The sequence below is a fragment of the Bos grunniens genome, chromosome 2, assembly GCF_055505025.1.
Source record: "Bos grunniens cultivar Pamir isolate PY7600 chromosome 2, Bosgru_T2T1.0, whole genome shotgun sequence".
Lineage (NCBI taxonomy): Eukaryota > Metazoa > Chordata > Mammalia > Artiodactyla > Bovidae > Bos > Bos grunniens.
This window is the reverse complement of record NC_141166.1, coordinates 118330100-118342905: the sequence shown is the minus strand read 5'-3', so window position 1 is coordinate 118342905 and position 12806 is coordinate 118330100. Positions and strand designations below refer to the sequence as shown.

At 41.1% G+C, this 12806-nt stretch overlaps 1 protein-coding gene across 47 annotated transcripts in view; it reads right to left on the bottom strand.

Annotated features, from left to right (window-relative positions):
• Positions 1 to 12806, bottom strand: part of OSBPL6 (oxysterol binding protein like 6) — a 217547-nt gene that overhangs the window by 89473 nt on the left and 115268 nt on the right. For all 47 annotated transcript variants that reach the window (XR_015148130.1, XR_015148150.1, XR_015148141.1 and 44 more), the window contains one exon: positions 749 to 1008. Coding sequence is in view for 42 of the 47 variants with exons in the window: in XM_086359564.1 (XP_086215690.1) it covers positions 749 to 850 (102 nt within the window). In the remaining 5 variants the exon portion in view is untranslated. The remainder of the gene's footprint in view (positions 1 to 748; positions 1009 to 12806) is intronic.

The following is a 12806-nucleotide window of genomic DNA, read 5'->3' as shown; positions in this document are numbered from 1 at the left end:
AGTAGTAATAAAGTAAAAACGGCTCAGTAGTGTCTGATTCTTTGCAACCCCATGGACTATGAATTCTCCAGGTCAGAATACTAGAGTGGGTAGCCGTTCCCTTCTCCAGGGGATCTGCCCAACCCAGGGGTTGAATCCAGGTCCCCTGCATTGCAGGTGGATTCTTTACCAGCTGAGCCACCAGGGAAGTCCAAAGTAGTAATAAAGTATCCTGTAAACAAAAATAATTTACAGAATGAGCTACATGGAATAATTAAGCAATAATAATTTAATTTCTCTATTGACTTCAATTTCTTGATTCTATAATTATATTTGTAACCTCATTCCTGAATCTGTTACCAGATTCCATGAAACTCCAAACAGAAGTTCATGCACAGCAGACCAATGAGAGACCTGTCGGAAGATGCCAAGTCCCTTTCAACTTCTGCAAGTGAAGAAGAAATAGCAGAACATTCATGTTCCAGAAGCCACCTTCTGCCTCCAGGTACAGACATGGGGAGAACACTGAGGGCTTCATTTAGCCACTCCTCCTGTGGCTTGTACTCTGAAAAAGGATTCTCAATTATAGAAAATCAAGAGCAAGATCTTCATGACATCATCAGGCAGATCTACAGAACACAGTGAGTTTTCCTGGGGAATAAAAAATCTTCACAACAAAAGTTTCAGAGTTAATTAGCAATCCCATCATATCCTGAAGTTACTACAGTTGCTCCAAAATAACAAAACATACTTTATACTCTTCTCTTACCTGCCTACTGTCCCTCTGGGAGGACGTCGAAGAGGAGGCACTTCTATGGGTGGGGGTGGATGTTTTGTGAGCAGGGGATATGCCCTTCTCGTCTGAACTCATAGCTGCAGTTACAGTCTAGTTGAACGCACTGAAGACCATGCCAATTGTGTTTCAAATTCGCAGACAAAGAAGCAGGTGATTTTTTTCAGCTTTAGTCCATTTCATGAATCAGGTTTCATTAGAAAAGAGGAGACAAATATTGAGGGTGTCCCAAACACCTAAAAATAAAATGAACAAACAAAAAAAACCTCATGTAAATGATTTAAAAAAACATTACATTAAAATCATTTTATTTAGGAAACAAACATGAGAGGAAGAACTCTGACATATTACTAAATATTATTTCTTCTAGATTTTAAGGTAGAGGATAAAAGTGTTAATATGTAACAAACATCTGTCAACATGGAAAACAGGAAGAGACCATATGTTAAAGTGACATTCTTCCACTGTATTCTCATTGTTTTAAAGCAAATTACAATGTTATGTTCTGGATCTTCATGCCAAAGTTCATCAGTTGGTTCCCCTGAAATGCAATTTCCCCTGCTCAAGGGATTATAATGGGAGCACCGTCCATATCTGTTACCAGTTTAGTTCAGTCATTTTATACATGTGACAGTTAAATCCAACACAAAGAAGTCTGTGACAAAAGTGAAAAGAGTTGATGCATTTCGTGCATCATATGATCCAATGTTTGGGAAGGATCAAGGGATACACCAGTCCATCCTAAAGGAAATCAGTCCTGAATGTTCACTGGAAGGACTGATGTTGAAGCTGAAACTCCAATACTTTGGCCACCTGATGCAAAGAGCTGACTCATTTGAAAAGACCCTGATGCTGGGAAAGATTGAAGGCAGGAGGAGAAGGGGATGACAGAGGATGAGACGGTTGGATGGCATCACCGACTCAATGGACATGAGTCTGAGTGAACTCCGGGAGCTGGTGATGGACAGGGAGGCCTGGCGTGCTGCAGTCCATGGGGTCACAAAGAGTCGGACACGACTGAGTGACTGCACTGAACTGAACGTAAGGGATACACATGTGCACCGTTATCTGTACTTCAAGACCATAGCACACCTACGCGTGATTCTCAACACCAACAGGCTCACAAGCATCTGCAGGCTGACAGGCATGTCCTGGGACTGGGGAAATGATGGAGTTGCTCCAGTTATCCACAGCCGAGAACCACGTCATTTTTCATTTGTATTCATATAAGGAAAAGTCTGCACTGTAACTACTATGGCTAAACACTTGTCCCTGTTGTTCAACTGGCAACACGGGTTCTGGGGAAAAAAGTTTTTTAAGGTAAGCATGATAGTGTAAGATGAAAAGCTTATACAACAATCTGTGTCCCCAAAGACTGACAACTAAAGTGAACTTTGTCCTCTTCTAATCAAGTGGAAGGCCAAGTTCCAGGCCCAATCTAAATACCTTGAAGGAAGCATAGACCCTTGGGTAAGTACTTTAGCACAAATCAGAAACAAACAAACAAAAAAAGCTGCTAATGATGAAGAGATATCAATCTTTAGGCTGAAGAAAAGTGAGACCTGAACTTTTCAGTCCAGGGGCAGAGACGGTCAATGCGAAAAATCAAAAAAAGGATGAAGATACATGGGGTATTAGGAGGACACACGGCAAGGGGAACTCACTGGGTCAGGAGGTCAGAGGTATCCCTGTGCAGGGGGGTTTGACCTGAGATCTGAAAGATGACAAGGAGTTAGCCAGGTGTCTGGGTGTCCAACTGGGTGTGATCTAGGAATTCATGCTGGTCAAATACAATCAGAACACATGGAGACAGTGACATGAGGGTCAAAGAAGAGCAGAGTTCAATTCCTGTAGGGCACGTTCAGCACTCAGATTTTTATCCTAAGTCTGCTACTGCTACTGCTAAGTCACTGCAGTTGTGTCCGACTCTGTGTGACCTCATAGACGGCAGCCCACCAGGCTCCCCTGTCCCTGGGATTCTCCAGGCAAGAACACTGGAGTGGGTTGCCATTTCCTTCTCCAATGCATGAAACTGAAAAGTGAAAGTGAAGTCGCTCAGTCATGTCTGACTCTTAGTGACCCCATGGACTGCAGCCTACCAGGCTCCTCCATCCATGGGATTTTCCAGGCAAGAGTACTGGAGTGGGGTGCCATTGCCTTCTCCATATCCTAAGTCTAAGAGACCATAAAGAGGTGAGGTATAACCAGATTTGTATGCTAAAAAGATCACTTTGGCAGCCATGAGCAGAACCAGAATGGGGAAGTAAAGAAGATAAGGGAAGCCCAATTAGAAAATTTGTATGCAGGTCATGAAGCAACAGTTAGAACTGGACATGGAACAATAGACTGGCTCCAAATAGGAAAAGGAGTACGTCAAGGCTGTATATTGTCACCCTGTTTATTTAACTTATATGCAGAGTACATCATGAGAAACGCTGGGCTGGAAGAAACACAAGCTGGAATCAAGATTGCTGGGAGAAACAGCAATAACCTCAGATATGCAGATGACACCACCCTTATGGCAGAAAGTGAAGAGGAACTGAAAAGCCTCTTGATGAAGGTGAAAGAGGAGAGTGAAAAGTTGGCTTAAAACTCAACATTCAGAAAACGAAGATCATGGCATCCGGTCCCATCACTTCATGGGAAATAGATGAGGAAACAGTGGAAACAGTGTCAGACTTTATTTTTCTGGGCTCCAAAATCACTACAGATGGTGACTGCAGCCATGAAATTAAAAGACGCTTACTCTTTGGAAGGAAAGTTATGACCAACCTAGATAGCATATTCAAAAGAGACATTACTTTGCCAACAAAGGTTCGTCTAGTCAAGGCTATGGTTTTTCCCGTGGTCATGTATGGATGTGAGAGTTGGACTGTGAAGAAGGCTGAGCGCTGAAGAATTGATGCTTTTGAACTGTGGTGTTGGAGAAGACTCTTGAGAGTCCCTTGGACTGCAAGGAGATCCAACCAGTCCATTCTGAAGGAGATCAGCCCTGGGATTTCTTTGGAAGGAATGATGCTGAAGCTGAAACTCCAGTACTTTGGCCACCTCATGCGAAGAGTTGACTCATTGGAAAAGACTCTGATGCTGGGAGGGATTGGGGCCAAGAGGAGAAGGGGACGACAGAGGATGAGATGGCTGGATGGCATCACTGAATCGATGGACGTGAGTCTGAGTGAACTCCGGGAGTTGGTGATGGACAGGGAGGCCTGGTGTGCTGCGATTCATGGGGTCGCAAAGAGTCGGACACAACTGAGCGACTGATCTGATCTAGATGATGAACCAGAGAGGTGGCAGGACCACTCTGCACCTGGTCCTGGCAGTTGTGTCTCGATAAGGGGCAGGAAGGGCTTCCCTGGGACCTCAAACAGTAAAGAATCTACCTGCAGCATGGGACACCTGGGTTCAATCCCTGGGTTGGGAAGATCCCCTGAAGGAGAAAGTGGCAAGCCACTCCAGTATTCTTGCCTGGAGAATTCCATGGACAAAGGAGCCTGGCGGACTTAATTCATGGGGTCGCAAAAGAGTCAGACACTACTGAGTGACTAACACACACACACACAAGGAGGGGGAAACAGCAGGCCTCAGGATGATTCCCAGGTCTCTGGTATTCCAAGCGAGAGCTGGCCAAAGGCAATCAGGATCGACAGCAGGTCATGAGTATAGCTTCAGGTGCATTAGCAGAAAGGCCCAACAGAGGCATTCAAATGGAGGCAAACACATGCGTCTGGAGTTCAGAGAAATTCAGGCTGGAGAAGAATGTTTAATAGATTATGTTAACAATACAAATATATCAAGCAACTTACATATAGATCATGTAAACTCTGCAAGCGCAAATAAATTAAATTTCATAAAGCCTATCATTATATGGTTAAAACCTGCAACATTATGTTAACTGATCATGTGATCTCAAATGTAATCAGGATTTTAATGGTCAGCTGGCTATAGAGAATATTTGAAAGAACAATCCCAATAAGTAAAAGGCAAGTGACTATACACTCGGAAAATCGGACTTGACTTGTGGTCCTTTCACAAGATTTCAACACCATTCTCACCACAGGAAAAACAAAATCTACTTATCCCCTAAATTGGAAGACTTTCTCTTGAAACAAAACTAGTGTTTGGACTAATAGACATGCAAAGATCTGTAGAGCTCGCTCTTTGGCTTGAGATCACGTTTTGTTTAGTACTGGCAAGAGGCAGTAATAAGTCAACACTTACAAGACGATCAGCTAATCCTCTTTTATGAGGTAGTCTAATAAATGTTCTCAAGCCAAGCTCTGGTGCCAGCAAACAGAAAGCAAGAACACTGCTCAAATTCTTGATATGAAGTACTTTGCCTACTGGCCCAAGAAGCTTTAAAAGTAGATGCTGATACCCAAGCAAAAAGCATGGAGGCTCTGTGATGTTCTCAAGTGCCCCAAGGGATGATGCTGAGACAACCTAACTCGTTAAACTCTTATCCATTTGGAAGTAAATTTAACCCAACCTACATCAAGGGCCAACATTTCCTCTGATGTACTTTTCTTTTTCCCCTAATAGCATCCAACTACACTTTCCTCATTAAAATCAATGCTAATACTTTGGTTTTTGTTTTAATTTAAAATGATATTTTCAGAGTAACTTGTCTTTGAAGAAAGGGCAGCATTTTTGGTTGAATTATAATTATGAATATATCAAATAATGTCAAGAATGAAGAAAAAGTAAGTAAGAGAATTTAATTCATTCCATGAATTGTTTTTGAGGTTACTGTTGTTTCTGGGCTTCCCTGAGAGTTCAGCCAGTAAAGAATTTGCCTGCAATGCAGGAAACACAGGAGATGCCTGGTTGGATCCCTGGGTTGGGGAGATCCCCTGGAGGAGGAAAATGGCAACCCACCCCAGTACTCTTGCCTGAAAAATCCCATGGACAGAGGATTCTGGTGGACAACAGTTCAAAGGGTCGCAAAGAGTCAGACACAACTGACCAACTAAGCATGCATGCATTGCTGTTTCTACTATTTTTAAAAATCTTCTTTAAAAAATAGTTTCAAGTACCTAATATAAGGTTGAATGAGATGACCTTTAATGATCATTCCAATTTGATTATAAATCAAGTGTCTGATTAATGCTCAATTTCAAAATGCACTGACAAAAGTAAATGTAAACTCTTTGGTAGGTTGCATCTATTTATTCTTTATTCCTAGAATGTAAGAAATGTTGTGACATTAATACTTACTTCATCTCTGTCAAAGCACATATTTAGAAATCACCTAGACAAAATTCTAGCCCTATTTTAGATCACAGATTTTAAAGTCAACACCAACATAATTCCTATACTCAATGAGAAAAGTATTGTGGCTGAAAATAACAGCAATACAAGAACCTAACATCTAATTTTCCTGTCTTATTCCTCCCTCACATATCAGTGGGATCACTACAATTGTTTCTCAGTGCTATAACACTTGCATTTACAGTGAGTGACATAAAAAGCAGATTTATGACCTATGGATCTAACGACAGCAAAAGGTGGCAGGGAAGACTTTTAGGACTTGCTGTTTACAGGTATCATACATCACGCGTGTTCAGAAAAACATCTGAAACTGGGGACAACTTACCCCAGGCTAAGTTGTGATGTGGTAACAGAGAACTCCAAAATCTCAAGGGCTTACAAGAAAGGTTTATTTCTCACCCATTTACATGTCCATTAGAGGTTGGCTACTCTATATTCTCTTCATCCCAGGCCTAACAACCCCCATATGAAGGAGGAAAAGAGCCATGGCAAAACCATTAGACCAAAAGTTCTTAGAGCTTTTGCTTGTAGGCAGGACATGCTACTTAAACTCACAATTTTTTTTGGCCAAAGCAAGTCATATGGACAAACTGAAGTCTATGAGGCATGGAAGTATAATTCTCTCAGTGATTACTTGGACACAGTAATATGATGTATTGTATTTACCATAGGGCTTCCCTGATAGCTCAGTGGTAAAGAACTTGCTTGCCTATGCAGGAGATGTGGGTTCAATCCCTGGATCAGGAAGATCCCCTGGAGAAGAAAATGACAACCCACTCCAGTATTCTTGCCAGGAAAACCCCATGGACAGAGGAGCCTGGCAGGCTGCAGTCCATGAGGTGCAAAGAATCAGATATAACAACTGAGAATGAGTGCACCACACAGATATAACACAATACATTCCACCATCCTTCTAGTGGGACATTCAGACTGTATTCAGTCTATTCTGAAACAATGAGATTTATTATAGAAGAGTTCATGATAAGTATATATTTCCACCTTTGATTATTACAAAATCACCCTCTTTGTTTTACTTTATTTGATACCATTTGCTTTTTTTTTTTTTTCTGTTTGTAATTAATGAGATTTGTCCATGCTTTTAAACTTTCTACACTTTTGTATTATGTGTTCCTGTTAGAAATAATCATGTTGGGTTGTTTAAAAAAAAACGAATTTCAGCTTTCCCCATTTCTATTTACTGTTTCACTAATAGCTCACCTTACCCCTGCCATACCATTTTACGCTATATTTTTTGGTTTGTCTTTGTTTCCTTTAATGCTTGACAACTTTTCCTATGTAATCTGCCTTTCTTTATACTACTGACTTTTCCATGGTTTTAATTGACTTTTATATTTGTCCTTAATTTGGAAGATTCAATTCTCCCTTTAAAATTCTATTTGTTCTATTCTGTTTAAAATTCTATATAAATAGAATTAACTCCTTTAAGTTTCTCTCTCTCTCTCCTTTTTTTTTTTTTTGGCTGCACCATGCGGCTTCCAGGATCTTAGTTCCTTGACCAGGAATCAAACCTATGCCCCTTTCAGTGGAAGTACGGAATCCTAACCACTGGCCCACGAGGGAATCCCCCCTTTCTCCTTTGTACTGTGTACTTAGTCACTCAGTTGTGTCTGACTCCTTGTGACCCCATGGACTGTAGGCTGCCAGCCTCGGTCCATGGAATTTCTCGGGTAAGAATACTGGAGTGGGTAGCCATTCTCTTCTCCAGGGAATCTTCCCAAACCAGGGATTGAACTTGGGTCTCCTGCATTGCAGGTAGATTCTTTACTGTCCAAGCCACCAGGGAAGCCTCATCCCCCCTTTAAGTCTAAATTATAGGGAACTGTGATGGAGTCAAGAGTAAAACAGTATCTTTCAACTCTTCCCTTGCAATATAAGCCTCTCCTCCTGCCGCTACCTTCCCCCCCACCCAAAATAAAAAAATTCTCCTCTGAATCCTCATTTCAACTTGGTGATTTAATCTGGAGTGTTGCAGAACTGTACTTAGGATTCTAGAGCAATAGGGAAGAGCTGACAGGACTTTTTCTCTCTGGGGCCAACTGGGAGCTCTAAGTGCGAGGACAGACTGAGTAAAGCAAAGATTTTTCTTCCCTTTGCAAGTCGTCTCCTTCTCCTCAAGACCAGCTGAGGTTCGTCATAATCAGGCCTTGGCTAGACTTTCCTCAATGTCAGATCCCCTAGAACTGGGGTCTAGTCCTCAACATTTTGACATTAGACTCTGTTTTATGTTAGTGTTTGCAATACGGATAGCTTGTCTTTCTGGATTTGCATGACTGTTTATAGAGAATTAGGAGGAGCCTCATTAGGTAATTCTAGACACCAGCCACCTGGGGTAGGACATTCTTATCAACTGACCTTATCAAGGTAAATATCATTGTACTGCTGGGTGGAATAAATTATTTTCTATCAGGATCATCACCATTGCAATGAATGCCCATTGCCATTATATACTGTACTCATTACAATATCATTATATATTACAGCTTTTTTTTTCCTTAAAGAGAAAGGGTAGGAAAGCTTTATTTCTAAGGTCATTAATCTACAGATGAGGAAAAGAAAATCGAAGACTGATTTCAAGACGGCAAGCTGCAGACTTCCAGGAAAGATGGCAGTGTGAGATCTGATAAGGGTTTTCCTAGAAAATGACTAAAAGGATTAAAGAAGAAAAAGACCATTATTACTCATTCTAGGGAATAGTGGCCACCACATGTGATAAAATCTAAGGAATCATTTAACTCAGGACAAAACCAGAATAGGTGAAAACCAACATGTGACTGCCCTTCTCAAGACAGTCAAGTGGTGTCACAGGAAGGAAGTCTGGGAAGCTCCACCAGTTTCCTCCAAGCTGGAGAGGAAGGGGGCGAGAGGCCTAGGGAAAAGGCTGGTCACAGATTACGAGCTTTCAGAGACCATGGAGGCACAGCTCTCCCAGCACAGCAAGGCCATAGGTACTTTGCCCTCTGCTGCCTCCCTTAACCTTGCCTTCTGAGAAGCATCATGGACATGTCCCAGTGCGCCCTCAAAATACAGCTTCCAATCCCCAAGCTGGCCTCTCGTGCAGGCATTTACAAAACTAAAAGGAATGAGTACAGAAACAAACTCTCTACTTGTGACCATACAAGACTCTCATCCCTCCCCACACTCTAAAGGCTCTTTACATAATAAATGAATAAGACAAATCTATGTTCTTCCCTGGTGGTTCAGCAGGGACCACCTGCCTGCAATGCAGGAGGTGCAGGAACCATAGGTTCAATCCCTGGGTTGGGAAGATCTCCACGAGAAGAAACTGACAACCCACTCCAGTATACTTGCCTGAGAAATCCCATGGACAGAAGAGCCTGGTGGGCTACAGTCTGTGGGGTCACAAAAGAGCTGGACACGATTTAGCAACCAAACAACAACAGTGTTCTGTGTCACCCAGCCCTTCAAGATAAATATAGGGAAAGTAACTATAATTACTCTTGGATTTATCAGTTTAACCATTTTATTTATTTATATTTCACTTTTAAATAAAGAAAACAGGAACCATAAATATAGAAACAAGGCTATAAAAAGTATATAGCCAAGGGACAGAAGACACTAAATTATGAGATAATTGTTGCAATCTATAATAAACAACTAAAATAATAAGTCAAAGTTATAATATTCTACAATCATCTTGACTTAAAAGGTACGCCATCTACTTAATATATATTTCCAAATATTATGAACTCCTAACAAATCCTGGAACACCTGCTTTTATATGTTTGTGTTCTTCTGTACATACACACACACACACACACACACACAGACTCCAACCCAGTATCAAGCTTAATGGTAAAAGATGATTACCATTTCCATTGATGTCAGCAACAAAATAATGATGCTGGCTGTTGTCCTATTGACACTGTGTTTTCAGAGTACTAACTTGTGAAAAATAAAAACATCCAAGTAAAATGAATGAGAGAATCAAATGAAAATCAACCAGGAAAAAAAAAAGGTTACAAAATACACATACACACACACACACATATGCATCTTCATTTTTAAGTTAAATAAGCCAATCTGAAAAGAATACATACTGTATAATTTCATTTACATGACATTTTGGAAAAGGCAAAACTATGGAGACAGAAAAAAAGATCACCGGCTGCATGAAGTGGAGCACGGAGGATTTTTAGGGCAGTTAAACTCTTCTGTATGATGCTATAATGGTCAACATAAAGCATGTTTGTCAAAACTCATAGACTGCCAAGACCAAGAGCGACCCTACAGTAAACTCTGGACTCATCAGTATAGGTCCACTGATTAAACTACTCTAGGGTGGGACACTGATAATGGGCGAGGCTATGTGTTTGTGGGGGGTGGGGGAACTCTGTGCTTTCTGCTCAATTTTGCTGTGAACCTAACCGATATTAAAGAACAGCTTTCAATTTTAAAATTTATTTTAAAAATTTAAAATATATTTTATTTTATATTTTTTATGCCTATAAAGTTGTGGCGCATGAGCTCAGTTGCTCTGAGGCAGGTGGGATCTTCCCAGATCAGGAATGGAACCCATGTCTCCTTCATTGGCAGACAGATTCTTTACCACTGAGCTACCAGGGAAGCCCATGATCTCTATTAAGCTCTAATATAATAATGTCTTTATTTGAGAAATGTAACTTGGGCTGAGGTATTCTCTACTTGGGATACATGTCCCTAGATTTAATAATTATATATTCTTTCTAATCTAGTTTTAATTTTGTACTTGGCACGAAATTTATATTCTAGGAACATGGAAAGTTCTTTCCTCCTATTTTAGGTTTTGTTGAGCTTGGGGCATGATGCACTGAATTGTTCTCAGAACTTCCAAAAATTGCTAATCATAAAGAGATCAGGGAATACTTCCTTATTCTGAAGAACCAAACTACCTTTTATACTCTTTCCCCAAGCAATCCTTCTCCTTTGAACATCTTCTAATTGATAAAACAAACAGCCTTTCAGAAAATTATCAATGAGTAAAAAATATATATATATATATTATTTGAGGTTGGAGTCCTAAAAAAATAGATCACCTACCTCCTTCCCAGCTTTCTCTATCATGTCAGAGGAAAACACCAATAAAAAATATCAGGCTCTTACCACATGCCAGGCCTGTGTGCCAAGCACTTTCCATACATTCTCAGGAACTCTCTTGTGATTCATAGTACACAGATGAAAAACAGCTGAGGAAGTTTATTAAACAGAGTCCTCATGGTGGTTTTCGAATCTATTTGACATCAAAGCCCGTGCAACAAATTCTTTCACCACTGTTTACACGTAACCTGGGCTCCCCATGTGGTGCCAGTGGTAAAGAACCTGCCTGCCAGGAGACATGAGAGATGGGGGTTTAATCCGCGGGTCGGAAAGATCCCCTGGAGAAGGGCATGGCCACCCACTCTGGTATCGCTGCCTGGAGAATCCCAAGGACAGAGGAGCCTGGTGGACTATGGCCCATAGGGTCTCAAAGAGTTGGACACAGCTGAGCACACATGCACGAGCAACAAATCAGCCTGGCGGTACTACTGATGACACAATACACGTTTACAGAGGTTCCTAGCCTGGGTTCATTAAAGGTTTAGTGTATTCTTTAAACCCCAGGAATGATCTGAAAAGTGTGCATTTTATAATACTCAGGAGATAGTCAACAGTTTTCAGTAGATTATCAAACAGCTAAAATAGTACGCCCTTGGGGGTTCATATTTTTAAAAGCATTGTCATTAGTACAGGTTTAAAAAAAAAACATGGGGTACTTCCCTGGTGGTCCTGTGGTTAAGCATCTGCCCGCCAGTACAGGGGACTTGGGTAGATCCCTGGTCGTGGAGAATTCCACATGTCCAGGAGCAAATACGTCCATGTGCCATAACTACTGAGCCTGTACTCTAGAACCCTCGAACAGCGACTACTGAGCCGCGAGAAGTCCGAGTGCCTAGAGGGTGTGCTTGACAACAAGAGAAGATGCTGCAATGAGAAGTCATGCCCTACAACTAGAAAGGAGGCCCCACTCTCCGCAACTAGAGAAAAGTCCGTGCACTGCAGTGAGGACCCAGCACAGCCAAAAAAGATAAATAAATAAAGAACTTTAAAAAAATGGCACAAAAGGTGTACAACATATTTAATATAATGAGATCACAAGACATTTGATTCTGATGGGAGCATATGCCATGGACATTCCTGACAAGACCACTTTGATACCATCACTTGATAATTTTACCAGTGCTAAATTTTCAAGAATTTTGCCAGCCACTTTTTCCTTCATTATTTGGTTTCTGACCCTTGCTAATCTGTTTTGAAAGGAAGCTTGGTAATGTCATAATTTATATTTTAATGGAAAAAATAATATTATGAAATGTTTCCCATGACTGCTAATAGGTACTGAGTGAGGGCTTTTTGGTAATAACAGGAAACATCAAAGATGTTTGCCTCTGCTTTGTGACCTTGAATCATCATTCATAAATCCAAGTAAACTCTTGCTGAGGCACCAAATGACATGAGTACTGGGCTCACGTCCCATTCCCTAGAGCAATTTCCTGTCAAAGCAAGTTTCTGTACTGAGTTGAGGTATGCTAAAGAACTGGCTAAAGCAAACAAAATGGCTTAGGTTAAAAATGTTCCTGAATTAACTCCGGTGCATTGCTACTGGGAAGGCAGAACTGGGGTAACTGCCACTGAATGTGGTAGGGTGGCTCCCCAGAAAATTAAAAACAGAATTACCGTATGATTCAATAATTCCAATTCAGGGTAT